Here is a 24206-nt window from a genome sequence, read left to right on the forward strand (position 1 = left end):
CTCCAAGGAGGGCTTCCCAGCACAGGTTGCATCAGGCCCACCCAGGGGGTGCTTTTCAAGCATTTATCTAAAGCTTATCTGGACCCCCCAACTCCAAAGGCCACTTTTCTTGCCAAGTTTCCAGCAAATTCTGGTCGACAATTCCAGTTCATTTTAAGCCAGAATCTCCAAAGGATGTGTTTGTCACGTCCTGTCCTGCCTAGATCTCAAGTTAACACAAGTGAACTTAAACCAAACAGAATGGGAACCAAATTTGTCAAGTTTTGAGAAACAAGTCACTGGTGTTTTGGGTGATGTCAGCTCAGATGTGCTGAAGATAGGCAAGTCAAAAAGATCTTTGAGTAATCCCACTACCATAGGAAATATTTGCAGGGAGACTTGTTGCAGATATTTCCTGGGAATCTGTAAGCAGATTGGTTCTCATGCAGTGATTGGGGAGTGAGAAATGTGGAGAACCATCAGCTGGGATGCAGACTCATTTTTCAGCACTGAAGGAGGTTTTAAAGGGACACCATCAAAGCAGATTTTCCTGTGAGGGCCTTCAATTAGGTCTGTATCCAGTTCAAGACCTGGGAGATTCTCCACTGAGAAACTGCCAGAATATTTTATTAGCTCCATCTGAGTCCAGTGGAGCAACATCAGTGTTCAGTGCAGGGTCTCCATCCAGCTGCTCTAATGCTGCTGCTCTCTTACCTTCTGCATTCTCCTAGGCTGGGAAAAGAGTGCTTGGGTTATGTATGCCATGTCTATTCAGCATCCTCTCACTTTGGTTTATCATCCCAATCCACCACTACTGCTACTCTTTCCTACTTCTCCATCCCAACTTCATTATTTAAAGGGAAACTGTGTTAAAATTATTCTTGTGTCAGTTCTACAAATCCTTCTGAACTCGGACATTCAGAAATGTTGTTTCCAGCTGAGCTGAACACGCAGGTGAAATCCTGGCCTCCTGCTGTGGGAGTTGTGGCACTGACCTTAACTGGACCAAGACATCACCCCAAAGTGGCTTTGGTCAAAAACCACAGTGCAAATGATGAGTTCAGTCCTGCTGGGTTTAACAACTCTTCATTTCCTGGCCATGAACAAAGGCAGCTCCTCCACAGCTGGGCACAGAGAAAGGTACTTGGTGGCCTTGGTGGGCTTCCTCCTTAGGAAGCCACACATGCTTCCTAAGAGTCCACATTTTCTCTGTTGCACCCTGCCATAGCCCATCAAATCCAAACCATCTGGGCCACATGTTTCTGTGAACTGAGAACCTGCAGGGAGGGGAAAAAAGGCCCATAAAAAAGTCTCTGCAGAGCGGATCTGATGGAGCTGTGCTTAAGGGAGCCAGAGCCTGGAAACAATCTGCAGATCTTCCAGATCTGTAAGGGCTGGAGGGTGTCCATACCCCTCTGCAAGGCTTCATTCAGCTGCAGAGCTCCCCTGGCATGTTCTGGTTTGGTAAAGTGACTTGGGGTCTGTGGGTGCTCAGTGTCATGGTCCCTGCTGCTTTGCACAAAGGGTGACAGGGAGGGGACCCTGTGCACAAACTGCCTGCTGCCAAATCCCTGCTCTGCCTGTCTTGCTTTGCTTTTTTTCACAGCTCTTTTGCTGTGAAATGAAGGCAGCAGCATTCACCTGCTGGCAGGGAGGCTTTGGCAGGGGGGAGGCTGAGGGCAGAGGCAGAAGCTGGGCTGTGTGGTTTTATCCAGGGGGGCTGGGGGCTGCCTGCATGGCTGCAGGAGGGGGGTCCTGGGAGCAGGGCAGGTAGAGTGGGTCAGAACAAGCCCCACCTCTGGCCAGCCAGGCCTCCTCTCCCTTTCTCTGTGTCACCACGATGCAGCTCCAAGAGGACAAACTGACTCTGCTGCCTTAGGGTCCTGCTCCTTGTTTCCTTTCACTGCCTTTCCTCTACGCCACTTCTGTATGTGACCCCCACATGGGGGCTGTGATCTAAACCTGATCTCATGTCAAAGGTAACCCTGTCCTGACAGTGAGGTGAGCCCAGAGATCCCCTTGAGTCCCTTCCAGCCTCAGTCTGGCAGAAGCAGATCAGCATCAGGTGCTGGAGGCAGTGCCATGGATCTCTTCCCCTCTGTGTCACTCAGTGTCACTGCTGGGTGTAGTGTTTGTCACTGCTGGGTGTAGTGTGTGTCACTGCTGTCTGGCGTGGTGGTAGAAGGAGCTGCTGTGCTCCTGTCTGGGTAACAGGAGTCTCTTCTGATGCTTCTCTTGGGAACATCAGTGGGGTTCTCTTGTCTCTCCCTTCCGACTGCACAAGGGTGCCCAGGTGATGATGAGAGGGGCTGCAATGGGGCTTCTCCTCCTCCCTATCACTGCACCTCCAGTCTGGTGAGCAGACATGTCTCTGTCCCAGCACAGAATGGATTAAAACTAGAGGTAGGGAGATTCAGATTAGACATCAGGGAGATTCTTCCGCATGAGGGTGGTGAGACCCTGGCACAGGTTGCCCGGAGAGGTGGTGGGAGCCCCATCCCTGGAAGTTTTTAAGGCCAAGCTGTATGGGGCCTGATCAGGGACACCTGATCTGATGGGAGGTGTCCCTGCACATGGAAGGGGGGTTGGAACTGGGGGATCCTTAAGGTCCATTCCAATCCTGACACTTCTGTGATTCTGTGTGTGTGGGATGGTCTTCTCCTAAGGCCAGGTTGACATAGGAGTTAAGTTTCTGGTGCCACACTGGGTGTGTGAGCTGTGACCAGGTCTTTGTAAGCTCTACCTCTAAAAAAGGTGTTGCTGCCTGAACTGGGAGTCACAGCTGATCCCTGTTGGGGTGGTGGTGGGGCAGGTGAGTGGAGCTCAGTGCTGGCACAGGAGGGTGTTTGTCTGAATGCAACCCCAGGGCTTGGTGCCTTTTGTTGATGCGTTGTGTAAGCACTAGGAGTGCTGCAGGGCTGGGACTGGGACTGGTGCCCGGGACTGGGACTGGGACTGGGACTGGGGCTGGGGCTGAGACTGGGGCTTGGGACCGGGACTGGGGCTTGGGACCGAGACTGGGGCTTGGAATGGGACTGGGTCTTGGGACTAGGGCTGGGACTGGGTCTTGGGACTGGGGCTGGGGGTGTCTGCTCAGGGCTGTGTCTCCAGCCCTGCCTGCTCAGAGGTGTGAGTGCTCCAGGATGGTCCCACAGCCCCGGCTCTCCCTCCTGGCTCTCCAGCCCAGCAGAACCATGCTGCTTGCTCGGTGCTGAGGTGTGGTAGGAAGAAGGGGAGGGAGCTGCTGGTGTGGAGCACAGGAGAGAGGGAGCCCTGCACAGAGGCAGGTTTGTGGAGGTGGTCACTCAGACAAGGAGGTGCCAGATATAAACCCAACATTTGTGTGTGGTGTATCCAGAGGGATCGGGGTGTGCAGAGAGGAAGGTGGGTGCTGAACAGGGCCTATCCTGCAGGTACTGTGTATCCTCTTTTGGATCCTCTTCTTGTCCTTGTATGGACAGTGTGTATCCTCCTGCAAAGCCACACACCACACACTGCTCTGCATCCCTGTGGTTGACATCTGAGTCCTCACACGTGTGATGAGTGTGAGCAGTTGGCAGGGGCAGTGGGTGGTAGGTGAGATGTAGTTTCTGTTAATGACTGCCTGCTCCTCTTTAATGCTGCTGTTTTGTGCATGGCTGAAGCCAGCAAGGAGAGTGGTGGCCCGGGGCCAGCAAGTCTGGGTCACATGGAGCAGCTCCAAACTATTGCATAAGGTTTGTCTGAAAGTGGACCTGTTTGGTGGAGCCATCTCCTTAACAGAAAAGAAGCCCAAGGCTGAGAGCACTGAGTTGCATCTGGCTGAAGTTTTCTGCTCTAGCAGCAAGATTTGGGCTCAGCCCTGGGGCTCACACTGCCCGGTGCTGAGCACCCCTCCCTGACACTGATAGGAGCTGGCACTCCTCATGCTTTCCTCTTGAGGACCTCCGAGCATTTTACCACACTTGGAGAAATGCAGTGACCCCAGCTTTCCAGATAGGGCCAGATCCTTATGTAACAGGGAGATAGGATTTCCAGAAAGCCAAGCAGGCAGTGCTGGAGAGAGCTCCCAGCTCCATTCCCATGCCCACGCTCTGCTGAGGGTTCCTTTTGCCCCTTTGCTGCTGAAATTAAAGATCCTGCAGGGCTGTGGAGAGGAGCAAGGGGGTAATTCAGCCTTTTCCTCCCCGAGATTGCATGGAATAGACTTGACTGTAAAACAATTCTTGTGTTTTGTGTTTGGGGATTTTTTTGTTGTTGTTGTTTGGGTTTGGGGTTTTTTTTGTTTGTTTGTTTGTTTGTTTTTTAAGAAAAAAAATACTCCCACACAGTACTGGAGGGAGCCCAAACCCCTGTGAAGCTTGTACAAAGGGATGGAGGGTGTGACTGGCTGGAGCACAGCAGGGCCCAGAGAGGGAGCTGGTGGTCTCAGTGGGGGTGTCCCCTGCTTACTGGGAGGGTACTGGGGGGGGGGGGGCAGACACCCTGGCTTGGACCCCTTGACTCTGGGGTTCAGACTGATGGCATCAGCCTGGATTTCCCACATTGCTGGGAAGCCCCCTTGGACAGGGTGGGATCTTATTTTCAATGTAAAGCAGAATCTCTCCTCTAAGCAAACTCCAGAGTGTGACCCTGGAGTTCCTGGGCTGGGCCAAGCACTGCTCCTAGGCTGAGGTCAAACAGCCCTTGGAAGTCAGGGGGGCTGCAGGTCTCAGCCTGGTGGGTGCCAGCAAGAAAAGGGAAGGCAAAAAAGCCCTTGGTCTTTCTCCAGCGTGGGCTTGACAACAGCAACAAGCAGGGGGATGGTGAGGGAATCCTGAAAGATTGCTGTAGAGCAGCTCAGGCAGTTTCCATCCCCTGGCTGGAGGCTGCTGTTTTCTGGTGAGCAGTGATAACTACGTGTTTCTAATTCCTTGCTTGCTGTGCCCCAAGAGAGGCCAGGCTTGGAGCAGCAAAGCAGATTAAGGTTCAAGCTCTTGTTTTCTGTTCTGCAGACCTGTGACTTTAACCCATTTTTTGCACTCTGCAGCTGATGCTCCTGGCAGTGAGCTGCTTAATGCTCAATTTTTTTCTGGTTTTAACCCACAATGCTTCTCAGGAGGTGTGAAATGACTTCCCAGTAGAAGTCCTGTCATGCTGGCAGGATGGCTGCAAAAAGACTTCTGCCGTTAGCAACTCAGCATGTTTTCAGCTTGGCAGCCCAGCCAAATATTTTGTTGGGAATATCAGGACGGTCTCTTCTTGCAAGCTGGGGAGGTCTCAGGGAAGTTTTGCATCCACCCACAAACTCACCACCCGCCTTGGCCTCTCACCAGGAGGTGCAGCATGGCCGGGGGGAGCAGCACTCTTTTCTCTGTCCTCAGGAACCTGCAGGAACCTGTTGGGAGCTGGGGTGGTGTCTGCTCATGCATGAAACACCCACAGCCCCCGGGGAGAAGGGGTCTGACAGCCCCTCCCCGCTGTCATCCTGGGGCAGGGGACCTGCTTGTGCCATCCCCTGGGGTGCAGGGAGCCCAAAGGGTGAGAAAGAGGGAGGAATGGTGAGAAGGGATTTGGGAGGGGTTTCGAGGAAAGGAAGCAGGAGTGTTGTTTGTGGCTTTTCTTGTCCCTCACTGCCCTTCCCTTCACCTCCTTGTGTTGCAAGCAGGCAGAAGAGGCCAGAGGAGATGGGAGAGGTGGTGGTGTGGAGAGCAAGGAGATGTCTGTCCCCTTTGGATTGGAAACAAACAAGCCCTGTCCATGCCTGGTTGTAAGAGCTGGACTCTGATTTCTTGCTAGGGTAGTGCCTGGGTGACATTGCCCATTCCTGGAAGCTGGGGTGGATGGAGGAGCAGGAATGTCTATGATGCTGGATTTGCAGGTGCTGCCCTATGGGGTCTGAAGCTGCTCCCCGTTGGCAGGAGGACAAAGCTGTCCAAGCTGTGGGACATGGCATAACAATAACCCTGGCATGGTTATGAAATGCCTGTACCCTGTTTTACAAAAGAAAAAAGAAGTAACTGGGAGGGCTGGTGACTTTCAGTTGTTCATTGGTGCCCAGGCCAGCAATGCTGGGTTAGGGGTGAAGCAGGGTGGCTGCAGGGAGCTGCTCCCAGGCATGGGGGGAAGATGTTGGTGGAAAGGCTGGGATCTGGGGTGGGTGAGTTCCAAGTATTTCCTCCCAGAGGGAAAGGCTGGAAGTAGAAATCCGTGTTTGTATTTATTTCTCCCTCAAAAAGGGGAAAAGGACACCTGAGCTCCTAATTTGCAAAAGTTGGATGAGAAACCTGGAAGCTGCCGGGCCCTGCATCTTTAAAAGCAGTTAAATTCCTCTTCTCTGCACTAGGAGGCACCTTGAACCTTCCTCTTGGCCCTGAGCAGAGCCCATCTGCTTCCTATTACCTTCCCATAAAGTTGCCTTTCTGGCCAAAAAACCGGGGCTTTCAGGGAATTCTGTCTGCAGCCCCAATGTTGAAATTAGTAACAGTTGTCATCTGGTTTTCTTTTTTTTTTCTTTTTTCTTTTTTCCTTCTCTTTTTGCTTTCTTCCAGCTTGATTTTTAAGCCCCTTCCCCAGTCCCAGGGTTTTTTGGTGTTGGGAAGAGGTGACCTTGAAGCCACCACCCCCCTGGTTCCGGTGGCATCTGTCCGCCTCTCCCCTTGTCCCCAGCCCATGGGCAAAAGCCACCTTGGCACAGGGAGCATCCCCAGCTCGTGGGGCTCCTGCCAAGGACAACAGATTCCTCAGGAAGGAGCAAATCGGAACTGACCCAAGCGAGGAGAGGCATGAGACCAGAGAGGTCACCCTGGGCCTCCCCATGAGCCCCCCACCTCTTGCTGTCCCCGGTGCTGTCCCCGGCTCCTCGGGCTCAGAAAGCAAAAGCTGCAAAGTGAGATTATGGAAAAGTTTTAAACGTCTTGAAGCAGCTGCAGAGCTTCTGCTCCCCCAGCTCTCTCCTCCTTTTGCCGGCTCCTTCCCTTGCTCGGGATGGGCTCCTGGGGGGTCTGGGAAGTGAAGGGAAGGGGCCAGGGTTTTCCTTGCTGTGTGTGTGGGGAGGAATGGAAGCTGAGCCCTTCCCCCATCCTGCTTACGGGAATTTTGCAGCTGTAATTCCTGACTTGTGCTGCTCCAAAGGTGGCTCCTTCCCCCAGGGTCAGGGCTTTGACGGGGTCTTGGCGCCTGTAGCTCCCTCCTGGCCCCTGTTCCGGGGGATGCCGGGGAGCTGGGACTGAAGGGGAAGGGCAGAGGGGAGACAAGGGCACCAATATGACTGCTGCAGCTCAGGGTCGTGAAGAAATGAAGGATGGGAACTAAAGACAGCCTGGAGGGAGTGGGTTCAACAGCTGGAAAACAAGACAAATTCGTGTGAAGCCCAGGAGAAAATACACTTCAGCTGAGCAGCTTTCTGTCCACAGACCTTGGAGCCATAACAGGATTTAAAAGCTGGAATCTCAAGCTTTAATAGATGCTGAAAAATGCTGACTTAGGAGAGAGCCACAGCACACCCAGCTTTTGTTTCACCTTCTGCCTTTCCCAGTTCCCTTCCCACAGAGCAGATCACAGCATCTCCAGCCCCTGACCCTGTGTTGCTGTGACCCTGGCTCTGCCCTCTCTGCCCCAAAGCTGGGGGGTGACAATGCTGTCACCAGGTGGATGTGGCCTTATGGACCCACGGTGCTGGTCTCAGCATCCTTGTGGCATGGTGGAAGAGGGCAGAGAATTCCTGCTCCAGAAGCCATTGCTGTGTCTCCTGTCTGAAGTCCAACTTCAGTATGTTTGTGTCTGTACCTCTGCATTTTGCTGCAGGCACAGCATCCCTGGGCAGGTATTTGGGATTCAGACATTTTCAGAGAGGCTGAAGGAACTGGGGCTGCTCAGCCTGGAGAAGAGGAGGTTGAGGGGAGATCTTATTGCCCTCTCCAACTTCCCTAACAGGAGAGGCTGTAGTGAGGAGGGTGTTGGCCTCTTCTCCCCAGTGACCAGTGATAGCCCAGGTGGCCAAGAAGGCCAATGGCATCCTGGGCTGGATCAGGAACAGTGTGGCCAGCAGGTCCAGGGAAGGGATTCTGCCCCTGTGCTCAGCCCTGGTGAGGCCACAGCTTGAGTCCTGTGTCCAGTTCTGGGCCCCTCAGCTCAGGAAGGAGATTGAGGTGCTGGAGCAGGTCCAGAGAAGAGCAAGGAGGCTGTGAAGGGATCCAGCAGAATTCCTGTGAGGAAGGGCTGAGGGAGCTGGGGGTGTTGAGGCTGGAGAAGAGGAGGCTCAGGGGAGACCTCATCACTCTCTACAACTCCCTGAAAGGAGGTTGGAGCCAGGGGGGAGTTGGGCTCTTTTCCCAGGCAACTCTCAGCAAGACAAGAGGGCAGGGTCTCAAGTTGTGCCAGGGGAGGTTTAGGTTGGAGATGAGAAAGAATTTCTTTCTGGAGAGGGTGATCAGGCATTGGAATGGGCTGCCCAGGGAAGTAGTGGATTCTCTGTGTCTGGAGCTATTTCCAAAGAGCCTGGATGTGGCACTGAGTGCCATGGGCTGGGAACTGCAGCAGGAGTGGATCAAGGGTTGGACTTGATGATCTCTGAGGTCCCTTCCAACCCAGCCAATTCTATAATTCTATGATAGGGTTCAAGCTGCACCAGGGAAGGTTATGACAGACATGAGGAAAAATTTCTTCACTGGAAGAGTGGTGTAGCATTGGAACAGGTTGCCCAGGGAGGTGGTGGAGTTGCCATCCCTTCACACCTTCAGTGTTAAAAAAATGGGTAGACATGGTGCTTTGGGAGATGACTTAGTGGTTAAGGTGGTGTAGGACTGACAATTGGACTCGATGATCTTGAATGTCATTTCCAGCCATGCTTCCATGGTTCTATATTTGCTCAAGCAAAGCCACCATGGTTCAGATATTTGGGATTCAGACATTTCCTAGAGTAGAGCATCACCATTCAGATATTTGGGATTCTCTGGGCAGTAGTCAGGTATGTGCCCTGTTCATTACATACGTCATCTGGTGGCTGGATGGAAGCAGAAACCACAGCTCTTACGCAGCTCTCCAGCACTATGTGAGTTTTGTATAATTGCCTCAGACTGAGTGGAAATTATCTGCAAGCCAAAAAGCTTTCACTGAAGCAATTAGCAAATCATTTTAAATAACAAATACAATTGGAATCTCACGATCCCTTTGTGGATAGAGCTGAGGGTAAGGGTGAGTTCATTCAATGGGTCCTTTGTTTTCAGCCACTTTTTTAGGTTTAGCCATTATGCTCAGAGTGTAAGTGTGCTTCTCTCAGTCCATTGACAATCATTAAAGTGTATTTTAAAGCCCGGGGAACCAGAGTTGAGAGTTGCTCACTACCCCCCTACTAATACTTTTATTTCATTCTCTCCTTTAGGAGATCAGGTAACTGTTTGGTCCATGCTTCCTCAAAGGAATTGCCATGGGACAAAGGGTTCCCATTTATTCTGAACTCCTTTCCTCTGGTATAAGGTATATACCAGCCCTTCAGTGCTGCTGTCAGAGCAATGCAGGGCTGCACTGGGAGCAGAGTTTGCACCCAGGGGTGCAATGTCCCTGTAGAAGGATAATACCCCTTTCTGATGCTGTGAACTGATGTGGTTAATTGATTTGAATTTGCTCCCCATCCTTTCCTCCCCTTCTTTTTTTCTTTCTTTCCATCTCACTCTTCCCTTTTCCAAGATTGGGCTTTCCTCATCCACGCTGCCCACCATTTGCTCCCTCATTGTCCTTCTTCTCCATCCTTTGCTTCCCCCCTTCCTGTCTCTCCCGTTGGCTCATCCCCACCTTCTCCTCCACAGGGGTGATGCCACCAAGAGCCTACAGTTCCCATTAGCCCATGGTGACCCCGCTGTGGCCCAGGCACCATCGTCCCCAAGGATGCCTGCAGAGGGACTGAGGACTCCTGTCTCGTCATAAGCGGTGGTCGAGGGAGAGAGATGTTGGGACAGTGCCCTTTCAGCTGGCACAACACTCCCTGCAGTGAGACAAGCATCACCAACCATGGCAACAGCTTGGAGGCTTCTCACTTGGACTGTCACCTTCACTGCAGCTCTTTGCAGCATCCCGGGTTACACGTTCCAGTCTCAAGGTAGGGATCACCATGAGGAGGGGGGGCTGGACCCACCCACCACTCTACTGCTGGCAGAAACCCTAATGCTGGCCCTAATGTTGTGCTGGGGAGGAGGTGATACCCCAAACTGCTGGCTGTGCTGAATCTGCAGGTGTTTTCCCTCGGCCTCACAGGGAAGGGATGTGCTTTGCTCCTTGACTTGCTGCAGGATTCAGAGCTGTGGGGGCTGTGTGGAGTGAGAGCACGTACAGGCTCAGAAAGCTGAAGGAGCAGTAGAGGAAGCTCTCCTGACACTGGGGCAGCACGGCACATCCTGGGATGAATGGAGGCTTTGTTAGGAGGAGAGTGTGCAACCAGCCTGCCAGCCATCCCTGTGCCTGCAGGGACCAAGGTCTCTGCTGGAGCCTGCAGGTCCTCTGCACAGCTGGGTCTGGATGGATCTGTGCTGCTGGAGGAGCAAAGTCAGTCCATCCACATTTTCTCTACGTTAGAGAAAACGTAGCCGGGTTGCTCCCATCCTGCCTCACAGCAGCTCAAATCCTCCCTCCTTCCCTCCCGAGTGCCCACACCATTTGCTGATATACCTTGCTCCAGACTCAAGGGCTCACCAAGACAATGTGTTAAGGCACTTGTGCTCTCCTGGATGATGGTTTCCCTAGAGCAGGTCTGGGGGATGAGTCTCAGCCCATGGTGTTGCTGGAGCATGGTGCTGTGTGAGCACCAAGCTAGGGAGCAAAGACTCTCTCCTCCCCAGACCCAAGAGTCAGGATGCCCCATGGGGCCCTCTTGCTGTCAGAGCCCTTTTTTAGGCTCCTTGCATCCAGAGTGGTTGGCACCAGGCTGGTGGTGTTGCTCAACACTTCTCTTCACCACGCTGCTGAGATAGCCAGTGTGTAATCCTCCCAGCACCCTTTTGAGAGGGTGAAATGCTGTTATCTCCTCTTATCAGCTGGAGAATAACTGCCAGGGGTTTCAACAAGCCTCTGATTTGGACCAAGTGACTCGCTCCAGTCAGCAGAGGAGCAGGATTAACGTGCCCTGTGTGCATGACTCCAGATCAGTTTATTTGTTTTATGCAGGAAGGAGATGAAGGTATCATTCATAAAATGTAATAATCTTTGTGGGGAAGAGCAGCCCAGCACTGAAGGTCTCTTCAGGCCAGCAGAGATGGAACAAGTTTCAGATGTAAAGCTTATGCTCAGGCTGCACTTTTCCAGGACCAGCAGCTGAAACAGTTGACCAAGGATTCAATATGTTCTCACTGTTGCTGAATGGTTTTTAATCACAAGGAAATTTTCTGCTAGCACCTTGGTATAATTACAGTGATAGATTCTTAGGCATTCCCTGGTTTACTGAATGTTAGGTGAAGGTAATCTTGCTGCTCTTGACTCACATCTAAGCCAACATCCCTTTGGAGGGAGGACATAATGAGACTGCCACGATGCCAGGGCAGCCTGAAGCCATGAGATCCCATAGCATTTTCCACAACCATCCTCTAGGAATCCTGTCTGGGCTGCATCTGGAGCTCCTCTTTGGTGACAAGACCAGAGCAAACATCTGCTTCCTTTCCATCCTCCAAGTAGCACTGTAATGAGAGAGGCAATGGAAGGAGCATACAAGGATGGAATAAAATCCTCCCTCCTCCACTTTCACCTTCTCTCTCTTCTTTTTCTTCAGCTCACCCCTCTGCCTCCTCTCTGCCCTTTCCCTGCAATCCCCGTGGGTGAATGTGCCCTTTCCACCAAACATGAGGCACCTGATCCCTGCACCCCAGTCTTGCTTCCCAGCTCTCTCCCTTGTCCTCTCCTGGGAGGTCTGTGGTCCTTCAGGTGTGCCCAGTGTGTCCCATGCAGCCATAGGTAGTTTTTCCTGGAGAAAAGCTTTTTATAGCACCTCTTCTGAAGCAGTTTGACAGCTCTCTGGAAACACCAGGCTTCTTATCATCAGGTCAAACCCTTCTGGTGGGAGTGGGTGCAGCACTGCACATTTCAGGCCAACATCTATTAATACATCCTGAAGTGGCTGAGGGGCAGAGGGCACATGGAGCCTTTTCTGAAGGGAAGGAAGGAAAGGCCACATGGTGCTGCTCCTCCTTTTGGAAGCTTCTGGTGTGGTCTGTAATGTGGGGAGCATGACCAAGGCAGAGGGAATTAGGGGACATCTGTGATGTTGAATGGAGTACACAGGGTTAGGGACTAGAAAAGATCCTAATCTCTTAGGGTCTGATCTAATCTTTTAGATTTGCAGAGGAGAGGAAGGGGACAGCTGCAACACTGCACAAGAACACTGGCTTCTTCCTTCTGTTGAAACTCTTAAATGTTTTTTCCATTAGTGGCATCCCTACCCTAAAACATCATTTCCTAAAACACTCATGTGGTGCAGGGCACTGCTTTTCAGTCTTTCTTCCTGTGCCTCAGTTTCCAGAGTGATGTCCCTGAGAGGATGCACAGCTCTACAGCAGAAGCAGGTTCTCCCACACCACCTCACCCCCAAGTTTTGGACACATTTTTTCTCCTGAATGTAGCTCACAGGTGATGGTTAGAGGCTGCAGCCCAGGGTCCCAGGCCCTTTCTAGCTACTGTGTGCACAGAACTCCTGATTCATTATTTTGCAAGCCCACGTGGACTGCAGAGAGGGAAAAAGAAAAACAAGGCACTTCCAATAGCAAATTTTTCCAAGCCTGAGGTCATTGCTTAAGTGCAAATAATCACTCTTGTTTGCCTGGCTGCATCACACTCAAGGCTCTGGGATGCAGGAGAAGCTGGAGCACAGGAAGTTAAAAAACCTAATCATTATTTCTGGCTTGTCGAGACACAGGAGTGGTGCCAGAAATGCTTATAGTTTGGAAAGATGGGAGCTAACCCCTAAACCCAGCTGGTGGGGAGGACTGTCCCATTCCCAGTGGCCAAGGAAACCACTGTGAGGCTCCCACACTGGAAAACACACTAAAGGAAAAGGAAACCTTCCAGCACTGCCATGTGTCAAGAGTCTAATTTGGAATCCAAAGTTATGACGTCTGGAAAGGCTTTGAAAATGGGTGCTGGGGAGCCAGGCAAAATGCAGCCACCCTGGAGCAGCCTGGCCCCTTCTGTTTGCTTGGGGAACAACTGCAAATAGGATGCAGAAAGCAGAATTAAGAATCTCCCAGAGTGAATGTAGTGAAATGAGGCAACCAGGTGCCACTAATTGCCAGGGAGTGGGCATGAGCTTTGTTAAGCCCACCTGTGCCTGATTAAGGCAGGCCCTAACTGCACATGAGCAGGATTAGGGGGGCAACAAAAGGTAAGGCCTGAACACAAGCTCATGCCCACTATCTGGCAATTAGTGGCACCTGGTTGCCTCATTTCACTACAAGTTAAAAGAGGGTAAATTATCTCCCAGTCCATGAGAAAGCCTCCGGCCACACAGGGTTCAGAACACACTGATGGGGGAAGTTGTCCTGTCCATGGCATTTTACAGCTTCTGCTGAAGGCTCTGCTGCTGAGGGCTGGAGCTCTGGTCAGATCCAGTCCCTGTGCCATTCTGCTTGGAAAATGAGAACTTTCTGTTGAGGTGGCAGGGTGCCTGTTCCTGTGACAGCCCAAAGTGTTGTGTTACTGTGTGGGCATGGGCAGAGGGTTTGGACACTGACCTTGTCAGAGCACATTTCCTAAGTGACTCAGAAACACAAGTGCTCCAAGAGAAGGTGCTAAGCTAGGCTGATAGGATGAAGAGCTGGGAAGGCAGGATGGTGTCATAGATAGAGATGTGGCTGGGAAATGGGGATGTGTGACTTCTTGCTGCCTCTTCAGCACAGCTGGGGAATTCTGGTTACCCTTTTTGTTTTCTGTTTTGATGGCAAGATTGGTATTGCAAAGACACTGTCTTTGTGCCTCTGGGGTAGATGCCCAGCATGTAATGGACTCATGTAGCTGTGATCAGGAGGCTGCTGCTCTTGGGTGAGCTGTCAAAGCAGAGTTAGCAGGTCCATGTGCAACTGTAGATGTTCTGAAGAACCTCACAATTCCTTAGTGAGACTGTTTTCTCCTGAGACGGTGCCAGCCCAAGGTGTGTTCTGGCTCATTTTTAAAAGACCTTATTGCTAGTTTTGGTACTGAAAGGACCTGGGTTAAAATAACCCTTCAGACCACAGAGTGTGAGTCTGCACAACCTGGAGTCTCCCTGCCCGGTGGAGATGGAGAGACTGAGGGACAGTCTGGGTCCAGTGCTGGACTTTGGGCATTCCAGGTGGCACCTTGGCGTGCTCTGTTTCTCTCCATCACCTGCAGAGGAAGAAGACAACAGTCCATAGGCTCAAGGCCTATTGCTACCCCACACCTCTGTGAGCTGAAGGTCTTTGGGGATCCCCTAAGGATCCTGGGCAGACCAGTCCCTCTGTGTCAGGGCCCTGTCCCTCTGCCTTGCCTGCCCATGGCTCAATGCTGAAGTCATTAGTTGTTGGATTCTGACTCTCTTTGCAGAATGTCATTCCTCCTGTGTTTGCTTTCCTCCCCCAGAGGAGTTCCTCTCTAGCCTTGATCACTATGAGATTGCATTCCCCATCCAAGTGGACCAAAACGGGGACTTCCTCACCTTTGATGTGAGGAGGAGCCAGCTGAAGCAGCGTCCTCGGCGCAGTTTGGGCTCCTTGCCCTACGAGCCATCCGAGCAGCAGGTTTTCTACAAAGTCTCTGCCCATCGGACCCAGTTCCTCCTCAACCTGACCCTGCACTCCAACCTGCTGGCTGAGCACTTCACTGTCGAGTACTGGAAGGGAGATGGCATGGACTGGCAGCACCATTTCCACGAGGATTGCCACTATGCAGGCCACTTGCAGGATCAGTACCTCAGCTCAAAGGTGGCCATCAGCAACTGCAATGGACTGGTGAGTCTCTGTATTTTGCCCAGCCAAAGGGCAGCTAGAGCTACCCAGAAAGCAGAGCTGATTGCAGCCTCTCTGACTTTGCTGGAGAGGTCCCAGCGGGTGGGTCCATGGGGGTGGGAAAAGGCACAGGGTTGGTGTTAAGCTAGAATATTGCCCACTGGTTTCAAAAGTCAGCTGAAGGAGGGTGAAGGAGGCCACATTGCTTCCTTACATCTGCAGCTGATGAGCTGTGTTTCACTTGTAGCTCAAGTTCTGCCAAATTCAGATAATTTTTCCATTGGTCTTAATTGGAATGGGATAATCCCAGCTCTTAGACCATTATTCTGGCTCTCCCAGAACTCTTTCCTCCATTTCCAACAGCAACAGCAAAAGAAATGTTTTGCATGTGCTAGTGAGGGAGAAGTCCAGGAGGGGCAGGAATTTCACAGCACAACCAGGAACGTCAGAAGTGCATTCAGATCCTTACAACAATTCCCCAGACATTCCTGGGGTTCCCAGTCACTTCTGTCCAGGCTCAGGAGCTTAAAAAAAGTGACTTCTGGGGGAAAAACTGAAACAGTATGAAAAAGAGGAATGTAAAGAGGACACGGGATGGCATTCCTCAAAAACAGCGAGGCTGCTGCAAAGAGGGTGGGAATGATTTTGTATGTCTTAACAGCTGGGACTGGTGATCATGGCCTTTAAATATCAGTAAGAAATGGGAGACATTAGTGGTAAGGAAATCTGAGCTCTGGACTAGATTGCTTGGAGAGTACGTGGCCTCTGCATCATTGGAGATCTTTAAGAATAGGCCAGACAAATGCCTCTCAAAAATATTCCAGGTATGATTCATTAGCTCTTCCAGCACTGGGAATAGATTAAGGAATTCCATCCTTATTTTTCTGTGATTTTTTTTTTTTTTTTTTTCTTCTGATACTTCTGGCTCACAAAGCACATTTCATGACCTGCCAGATAGAGGGATGGAGCAAACATACCCTGCTAGCAAATCCCAAGGATGATGTCTCCCTTGGAGGGGTAACATGTAGAAAAAGACTCTGTAGGCCAGATTCATATTTATGCTAAGGCTCCACCTCAGAGAAGTCCTCTGGCAGAGTAGAAGAGCTTCCAAATGGGAATGAATTCATGTTTGATTTATTGCTAAATTACAGTGCCAGAACAGTGCTGTGGGTTATTAACAGAAATGAGAATCTGACTCATTATATCATAAAGTCTAATGTTTCTATCTCACAGCCAAAAATCAGGGCTGCATAAACTCTAGGTTCCCTTGTTAGCCCTTTGTTTAGAGCTGGGATCTCTGCTCAAGTCCTGGATGATTTACTGGTGTTCACAAAAGCATTGAAGGGTGAGCTGGCTGCTGCTGGCTCAAAAGGGATCTGGCACTGGCCTCAGAGGGCAAGCAGTGGACTGGCAATTCTTGTGCTGGGATAATTTAGTCCAGAAGCTGTGTTTAGCTCTGTAGAGATACAAGGGGCTGTCTGGAGGAAAGTGCAGCCAGGCACAAGGAGGGACAGTGGGTCATCCAACAACTTCTCCTTTTCCTGAACTCTGTCCTTCTGCACTCAAGAGCTATGGACACCAGAAAGGAGGGGGGAGGAGGTCGTCTGGGTTAGTGAGGATAATAGGGTCAGGAATTTGGACAAGAGGAGTCTGGTGTCTTTTTTAGCTGGCAGAGTGGAAGCTGTACGTGTTGCTGGAGAAGACACATTGTAAGGCTGTGGCTGGTCAGAAACTGCTGATCCACTGGTGCCATCCCTCCACTGCAGTGTGCTCCCCTCTGGGATGGCATCAGTCCACCTGGGAGGGGACAGGTAGGGGTAGAAGAAAGTCTCCACTACTGAGGGCTCAAGCTTCATGTCCATGCTGACGTGTGCTTAGTGGGGACTGCCCATGGTGGCCCAGGTTAGAGCAGACCTGATTCACTGATGATGTGAAGGGGGTTGTGTGTTGAGTTGTTGAATGGGCACAGGGACCAGGTTCTGGTTTTGGGGTGAGACAGGCATGAAAAGGAGGGAATGGGATGATTGCATTTGAAGGAATGTCCAACACAGAGCTGTGAAAATGGGTAACAAGCCCCAAGCCATCCTCCTGCCCTCAGACTTGCACACCCCTAAGCAATATCTGTGTATGCAACGTGCACTGTTGCAAACCTCTTTGTCTCCAGACACCCACAACATAACTGACACCTTCTGTCACCCCAGCTCTGGACTCCAATATCTGGGAATGCTCCCATCAGCTCATCTTCCTGGCCACCATCACCTGGGCCTGAGGGCAGGCAGGCAGCAGGACTCACCCCATGCATGGAGGGCACAGTATGCTGCACTTTGGGCTGAGCAGAGGCAAAGACACCCAGGCTGAAGTTGTAGGCAGGAAAGGGCTAAATTGTCCTTTTCCCAAAACACAAGGAGCTGGGAGCTGCCAGCAGGGCCAAGCAGGGAGCAGCTGGAGCCTGCAGGGAACAGCCTGGGCAGCTTCTCCTCAGCCTGGCCAGGAGCTGAAATCCCTGTCTTAAGCAAAGTTGTGTTTCATCCTCAGCTGCACAAGATCCCAATGACCCATGTCCTACACTAGAAAATCACAGCGAGGAGGAAGCAGCTTTAGGAGAGGAATGCTACTGTCCTGCCTCTTGTGTCTGAGCTGATCAAAGGACAGTTTAAAGGCCAGGTTTTCAACCCCGTGTGCTTGTGCTGAAATTGCTCTTTTGCCTGAAAAGCCCTCCTGAAGTCAGCATGACTGTGAATTGCTTGGAGCAAAGCAGATGGCCCCATGCTGAGGCAAAGGTTGTGTGGACATAGGAGGAGGTGGAGGAGCTGAGCTGCAGCATGTGGCTCTGCTCTTCTGAAGTGTGGTTATAAACACATAGCATAAACCATCCCTGCTCTGCAGATGACCTGGGTGAATCATAGGCAGGATATCCAGTTTAGCTCCCCCACAAACCACAGGGATCTCTCCAAGGGCCTCTTGCCACCCCCTTTCAACAGGCTGGGGTCACATCTAGTGCTTGGACCTCAGGCACTGCTTTGGGGTCAGCAGTGGGGCAGTTCTCAGCCTCCTCTGAAGGCCAAGCTGAAGGGTGCCCAACCAGCCATGGGGCTCATCCTCTGCAGAGGTGATGGGTTTGAGTAAGAATGTCCCTTTTCCATCAGGACAGGGGTTTAGGGCAGGATGTGCTCTCCTCTCGTGCTGCTCTGCCCCTCCTTCCCCCCCATCCCACAAAGCCAGCAGCCAGCTGGCTTCACAGCCCGACATTTGGCTTCCTGCCAGAGCCCTGGCCAGGCTCACCTCACAGTACCTCACTTGTGTTTGAAAAGGTGGAGCTGAGCCAAGAGCAACAGAGCCCAGTGCAGGAGGAAATCCCCCAGCACTCAGGAGATGGGGGCTTCGCCGCACACACGCCCTGATTCAGCTTTCATGGCAGGGAGGGAGAGGGGCAAAAGCAGCATCCACCCCAGAGATGTTCTCCCCCACCCCCAAAGAGTTCTCCTCCACCCCAGAGAATTTCTCCCCCCACCAACCCCCAGCCCCAATTCTGTTACTTCACAGGTGGTGCCTTCCATGCAAGGACCTCGGGATGTTTGGCAGAGCCCTGCATCCCCTCTCCTCGTCCTGGCAGATCAGGGCTGCTGGCCTCATTGTGGAGAGGGGAGCTGGGAAAGTGCTCTGATGTCCCAGGGACAACACCAGAGCAGAGCTGGTGGCAGGCTGGGGGTGTCTCTACGCCCAAAGCTATGCTTGTGTTCAGGGAGCAAGAGGGCAGCCAGGTAAGAGGGTCTTTGGCTTTTGGGATACTTCTTGTCCTACTTGAGCAATGTCAGGCCTGCTTCAGTGCTTCAGTTGCTTGCTGGTAAAGTGCAGGTAACAGCTCACCCATGTTTTTTGGAGTTAATTGAGATCCAGTGCCAGGAGTTGTTACAGCAGTGGAGTCTCTACCTGTGTGTGTTTTAGGTTGCTCAGACCTTTTAAGTGGAGGGAAAGATTGCTAAGAGGATAAGACCAGCTCCAGAGGAGAGATCCTGCAAGCACCCAGTGGATTTGGCTGTTCATCCTGCTGGGCTCTGCCCCTTCCCTGCCAACACTGTCTCATGAGGGTCCACTTGCAGGGACCAAAGTCTGGGCCTACAGCTGGGACTCAGTCAAAGAATAGAAAAGGGGAAAATAATAAAAAAAAAAGCAAATATGGGAGCAGAAACAAGATCACCAGACGGAGGTGGTCAGCCAGAGGTGTAACAGTGGCAATGATGCCTACATGGCACATGCCAAGTTTCAGGCTGCAGAGGAAGGTTGTGGCTGCTGCTGCTTGTTTCACTGCTAAACAGACTTCAGGTTTTAAAGATTCCGTGTTTCTCAAAAGCCACTGAGTTCTCTCTGCCCAAGTTTCCCAGCTGCTGGTAATGCCTGCTCTTGAAGGTTCTCCAATGAGGTTGAAAAGTACAGGAGGGTGATCTCAGTTGTGCTGCTGTTTGAAGGAATGGTATTTAGGATCCTTCAGACAACTCTCAGTTAGACTGAGTGGGTGGAATAGGAAACAACTTATTCATAATTTTGCAAGAAAAGACCATCATTTCCAGAGGACTTTAGTGAACACAGATGTCCCAAGGCATTCATGACCATCTGGCTTGGTTTTCTCTGGTCTGTAGGTTCTTCCAGTTCAGCATTTGTGCGTAAATGAAGGATTCCTTCGCCTTCTCCTAAGTATTTGTCAGTCCCCAGAAATTCAGTGCTTCGTCCTCAGAAAGCTCATGACAAAAAGCCACTGGTATGTCACCCAGTCCTCTCTCTGCCTCTTTTATTGCCTCCTGTCTCTTTTCTTCTGCAGCATGGGGTGATAGTTGCAGATGAGGAGGAATATTTCATCGAGCCGCTGAGCCCGGGAGCCAACGTCAGCGCAGGGAACGAGGGCAGGGGCAGCCCCCACGTCGTCTACAAGAGATCATCTCTCCAGTACCCACACATGGATGCAGCCTGTGGTGTGCTAGGTATTTGTACCCACCCTCAACCCATCCCAGAGCAGGCTGGGAGAGTCCTGGTAGAGCAGGCTTTGAATATCTGCAGTGCTCTGTATGGCAAAGAACCAAATGGATCTTCTGAGGTCAAGAAAGTTTTCTGTATGGAGTCTTACCCCTGTTAAGCTGGTGGCTGGGTCTTTGGAGAGCTCTTGTACTCTCTTCTTTGCAGCAGGGCTTTTAAATTTGTAAATAGAGCACAAAAAAGAAGAGAAAAAACCTGACCTTTATTGTTCTTGAGAAAAATCCTCCCAGATTTGGCCAGTGCTGAGGGACATGGGGGCCTTGGCAGTGCTGAGTTGATGGTTGGACTTGAGAATCCTGAAGGCTTTTTCCAACCAAAGTGAGTCTGTGAGGACAGGCACAGGGACAGCCCTGGGCTGCTGTAGGAAGTGCTCAGCAGATCCAGAGGCAGTGGAGACATTTGCTGGGTCTGTGGTTGGTGCATGAAGAGCCTCACAAAGGCTTTTGCTTCCCTGAAACCAGGCTCACCCTGTCCACCCCCCCCCTCCCTGCGGGGTTGCAAGAGAAAAATCCCTTTCCCTCCTTAGATGAGAAGCCCTGGAAAGGGAGGCACTGGTGGCTGAGGACTCTGAAGCCCTCCCCTCTGAAGCCATCGGGCAACCACAGCCAGCGGGGACAGCTGCCCCTGAAGAGATCTGTCAGCACCGAGCGCTACGTGGAGACCCTGGTGGTGGCCGACAAAATGATGGTGGGGTACCACGGGCGGAGGGACATCGAGCAGTACATCCTGGCCATCATGAATATTGTAAGTGTTATAACCACAGCATGACCCTGGGGGCCTCAGGCACCCCTCTGCAGGGATTGAGCAGGAAATCAATCCCGTTTGTCACCCAAACGCTGGGTTTGGCAGAGGGTGCCAAGTGCTTCGGCTGCAAGGAGACAAGAGGGATGGGAGTGCAGTGGGGAAATCAGATCTGTTCCTGGGATGACAATGGCTGCTTCTCATCCCCAGAGTAAGATTTTTGGGTCAAAAATCTCAACCCACTGCTGCTGCTCGTGAGCAGTGATGCCCTGGAGCCTGCAGGGACTCTGTTGTGTAGGAGAGGTAAAGTCTGACCGTGCTGCAAGCCAGGTCTGGACTGGGAGAACAAAGCCCTTTCTTCAAACAGCATCTCTCATCTCAAATTAGCATTGCAAATAGGGCAGTCAAGCTGAGAAACACATGGGAAAGCATAAGGCCAGGGAGCTCTCATCAGCCTGGGGGCTGATCAGCGTGAGGGGCAGGGAGGAATACACTGAGTCCTCCAGGCTGTGCTGCCCCAGCCTCTGGGTTACTGCAGAGGAGCAGATCTGGGTCATGGCTGGCAGTGGGATACCAGCCTCGATGCATAAGAAGCCTGAATTGGCCATGCTGAATCCTCCTGTGAGGTGAGACAGGCTTGGAAATTATCCATCAAACCACTGAAAGCCCCTCTGTGATGGTTCTTTATCCTGTCCCCTGCAGGATCTCTTTTCAGGGCTTGCTCTGTTTGCATTTTTCAAGCAGATGCCAGATTTTGAAACAATTCCTGTTTCGAGCTGGTTCATCTGCTGTAAAACACCCATCATGGGGTGGCAGACTTCTCAGCAATATTATGTCCTTCCCTGCTGATGAGCAGTCACCAAAGCTTCATCCCTGTGGCTGGGTAATGCCAGGACCACCAGCAGTGTGTCCAGGTGGCCAAGAAAGCCAGCAGCATTCTGGCTTGTATCAGGAAAACTGTGGCCAACAGAAGGGAAGTGATGGTGCTGAGTACAGGAGTTCTGAGTGTACCTTGAGTCCTGTGTTCAGTTCTGGGGTCCCCACTAGAAGAAAGACTTTGAGGTGCTGGAGTGAGTTCAGAAAAGGGGAGCCAGGCTGGTGAAGGTTCTGGAGAACCATTCCTGTGAGGAGAGGCTGAGGGATCCGGGTTTGTTTAGTTTTGAGAAGAGGAGGCTGAGAGAGGACCTGGTTGCTCTCTACAAATACGTCAAAGGAGGTTGTAGGGAGGTGGGTGCTGGTCTCTTCTCTCAAGTAAATAATGACAGGACCAGAAGAAATGGCCACAAGCTGCACCAGGGTTGGTTTAGACATTGAGGAACAATTTCTTTACCCACAGAGTAGTTAGGTGTTGGAACAGGCTGCCCTGTGATGGAGTCACCAACCCTGGAGATATTTACAAACTGTGTAGATGAGGCACTTCAGGACATGCTTTAGTGGGCATGGTCATATCTATAAATACAATTCTTTTATTATTACTTACTTTATTTTTTGGTGGGGGTGTTGACTGTTGGGCATGGTGATCTTAGAGGTCTTTTCCAATCATGACAATTCTGGGTTTCTGTGACCATGGGGCTTCCCCCTAGAGTTCCAGCCCAGGAGCTGGGAGATGTCAGCCTCCCTGCTCCAGTCTCCCCAGGAAGAAACACCGAGGTCTTAATATTCAGGAGCTTTAGGGGGCTCTGCAATCCCAAATTTCTTTCTGCTCTCTAAAAACCTTGTGTTCAGCCCCTGCAGCCTTTGCTGACAAAGCCAACCCTGTTTCCCTCTGCCAGGTGCCCAGCAGCTCCCCTGCCAACTGCACCCATCACCCAGCCCATGAGCTCATTTTTAAGACTCGTCTTTTCTTGTTTCTTGGAGGTCAGGTTGCCAAACTTTTCCAGGACTCGAGTCTGGGCAATATTGTCAATATCCTGGTGACTCGGCTGATTCTCCTCACTGAGGATCAGGTAAGTTGGGCTTTGCTGAGCTGCTCCCATTGTGTGCTCCTGCTCCCTGTGTGTTCCCCCTGGATGTCATCTCAGGAGGTCCCCTCAGGGTGGTTTCAACTTTTCAATGGTTGCTGGGGACTGGGTTCAGCCTGTGGGCTGTGAAGATCTCTGGGAGCTTGAAGTGGGTTTAGGATGTTTAGAAGCTTTAGTGTCCCTGAAGTCTTGTTTCCCTGTGGCCTCCATGACAAGGTGGAGACATCTGGACTGGTGTCCATGCTCTGCTGGCACAGGACTAGGCAGTGCTTTCACATTCAGAGCTTTCCTGGGGACACACTGTCATATTGCTTCCATTCCAGCCCACACTGGAGATTAACCACCACGCAGGGAAATCCCTGGACAGCTTCTGCAAGTGGCAGAAATCCATTGTGAACAGGAATGGCAATGGGAATGCCATCCCCGAGAACGGCATAGCCAACCATGACACTGCAGTGCTGATCACCAGGTAAGGCTGAGCCCTGCCCTGGCAGTGCTGTCCTCACAGGGGTGTCCTCTGTGCAGGTGGCCTCTGTCTCTGTCCCAGGGGTTCATCTGAGGTTTCCTCCCCACGCTCCTCCCAAGCTGCTTGGCAATGGCTGTCCCTCAGGATCCCTAGGCAGTGATGAGGATTAATGCAGTTCAGATCATTGTCATCCTCCAGTGCCTTCCCTGGGTCTTTGTTGGGCTCTCAAGTTGCTTAGGTTGCAGCCACAAGGTCTCTGTGCACCAAAAAATCAATGGTGCAGCACCTAGACTGGCACTGGGCATCTGTGGGAACCCACTCTGGAGTCGTTATCATTGGGAATCCTGCTGAAATGGAGGCCCCCGTCTGCCCATGGTGTGGAAGATGGAGAAGAGGATTCGAGTGGGACCTGAGCATCATGGCAGTGACAGTGGCTTTGGCTCACCTCACTTTAGGTGCCTACTGAACTGTCTCCTTCCTTGGTAGCTGATGGACTCCCTTGAAGTGGTGACTTCATCCCAGCTCCCTGAGGACAAGAGCAGTCCTGCCCTGCCTCTGCTCTCCTGACTCCAGTCTAGGTCAGCAGCTTGGCCTAGATGCTGAGTTTTTCTCCAGAGCTGAGTGAAGCAGTCTGAACTGTCACATGCAGGACAAATAAAACTGTCAGAATAGGTGAGTGCTTGAGCCTTGAGCAGCTGAGGGGACTGGATGGATGGATGGTGAGAAGGAAAGAAGATGCAGAGAGGATGACAGTGTCAGTGGAAGGAACAGATGTCTGGCTGGAGGGACAGAGGACGCTGAAGGGAGAGCTGGAAGGCCAGAGGGAATGGAGATGTGCTGGGAAGCAGCTCTCAGGAGAGGCCAGAACAATGGCTGCACAAACCCTGCTTGGGTAGAGGGACCTGGGAAAGAGCCAAACCCAAGATTTATTTTCTTTTTTTCCCCTCTCTTATGGGGTGCAAGAAGGTCATAAATTGAATGCCCTGGAGAGGGAAGCCTCCATGTGGGAGCTGCTTTCATTGGCACCAGGTGCCTCTCTCCTGCCCCAGTTCCCAGCAGCAGCAGGAGCCCCGTGCAGCCTGGCACATCCCTCATGAGATGAGAACCCACAAGCACCAGGGCAGGACCAAGCAA

At 51.7% G+C, this 24206-nt stretch overlaps 1 protein-coding gene across 3 annotated transcripts in view; it reads left to right on the plus strand.

Moving 5' to 3' along the window:
* Positions 1-9765: 9765 nt before the first annotated feature.
* ADAMTS10 (ADAM metallopeptidase with thrombospondin type 1 motif 10) overlaps positions 9766-24206 on the plus strand; it is a 37805-nt gene continuing 23364 nt past the window's right edge. For all 3 annotated transcript variants that reach the window (XM_008500946.2, XM_030466195.1, XM_030466194.1), the window contains exons 1-6: positions 9766-10033; positions 14512-14879; positions 19693-19852; positions 20431-20648; positions 22508-22591; positions 22930-23075. In XM_008500946.2, the coding sequence (XP_008499168.1) occupies positions 9946-10033; positions 14512-14879; positions 19693-19852; positions 20431-20648; positions 22508-22591; positions 22930-23075 (1064 nt within the window). In that variant the 5' untranslated portion in view covers positions 9766-9945. The remainder of the gene's footprint in view (positions 10034-14511; positions 14880-19692; positions 19853-20430; positions 20649-22507; positions 22592-22929; positions 23076-24206) is intronic.

Source organism: Calypte anna, chromosome 28 (genome assembly GCF_003957555.1).
Source record: "Calypte anna isolate BGI_N300 chromosome 28, bCalAnn1_v1.p, whole genome shotgun sequence".
Taxonomy (NCBI): domain Eukaryota; kingdom Metazoa; phylum Chordata; class Aves; order Apodiformes; family Trochilidae; genus Calypte; species Calypte anna.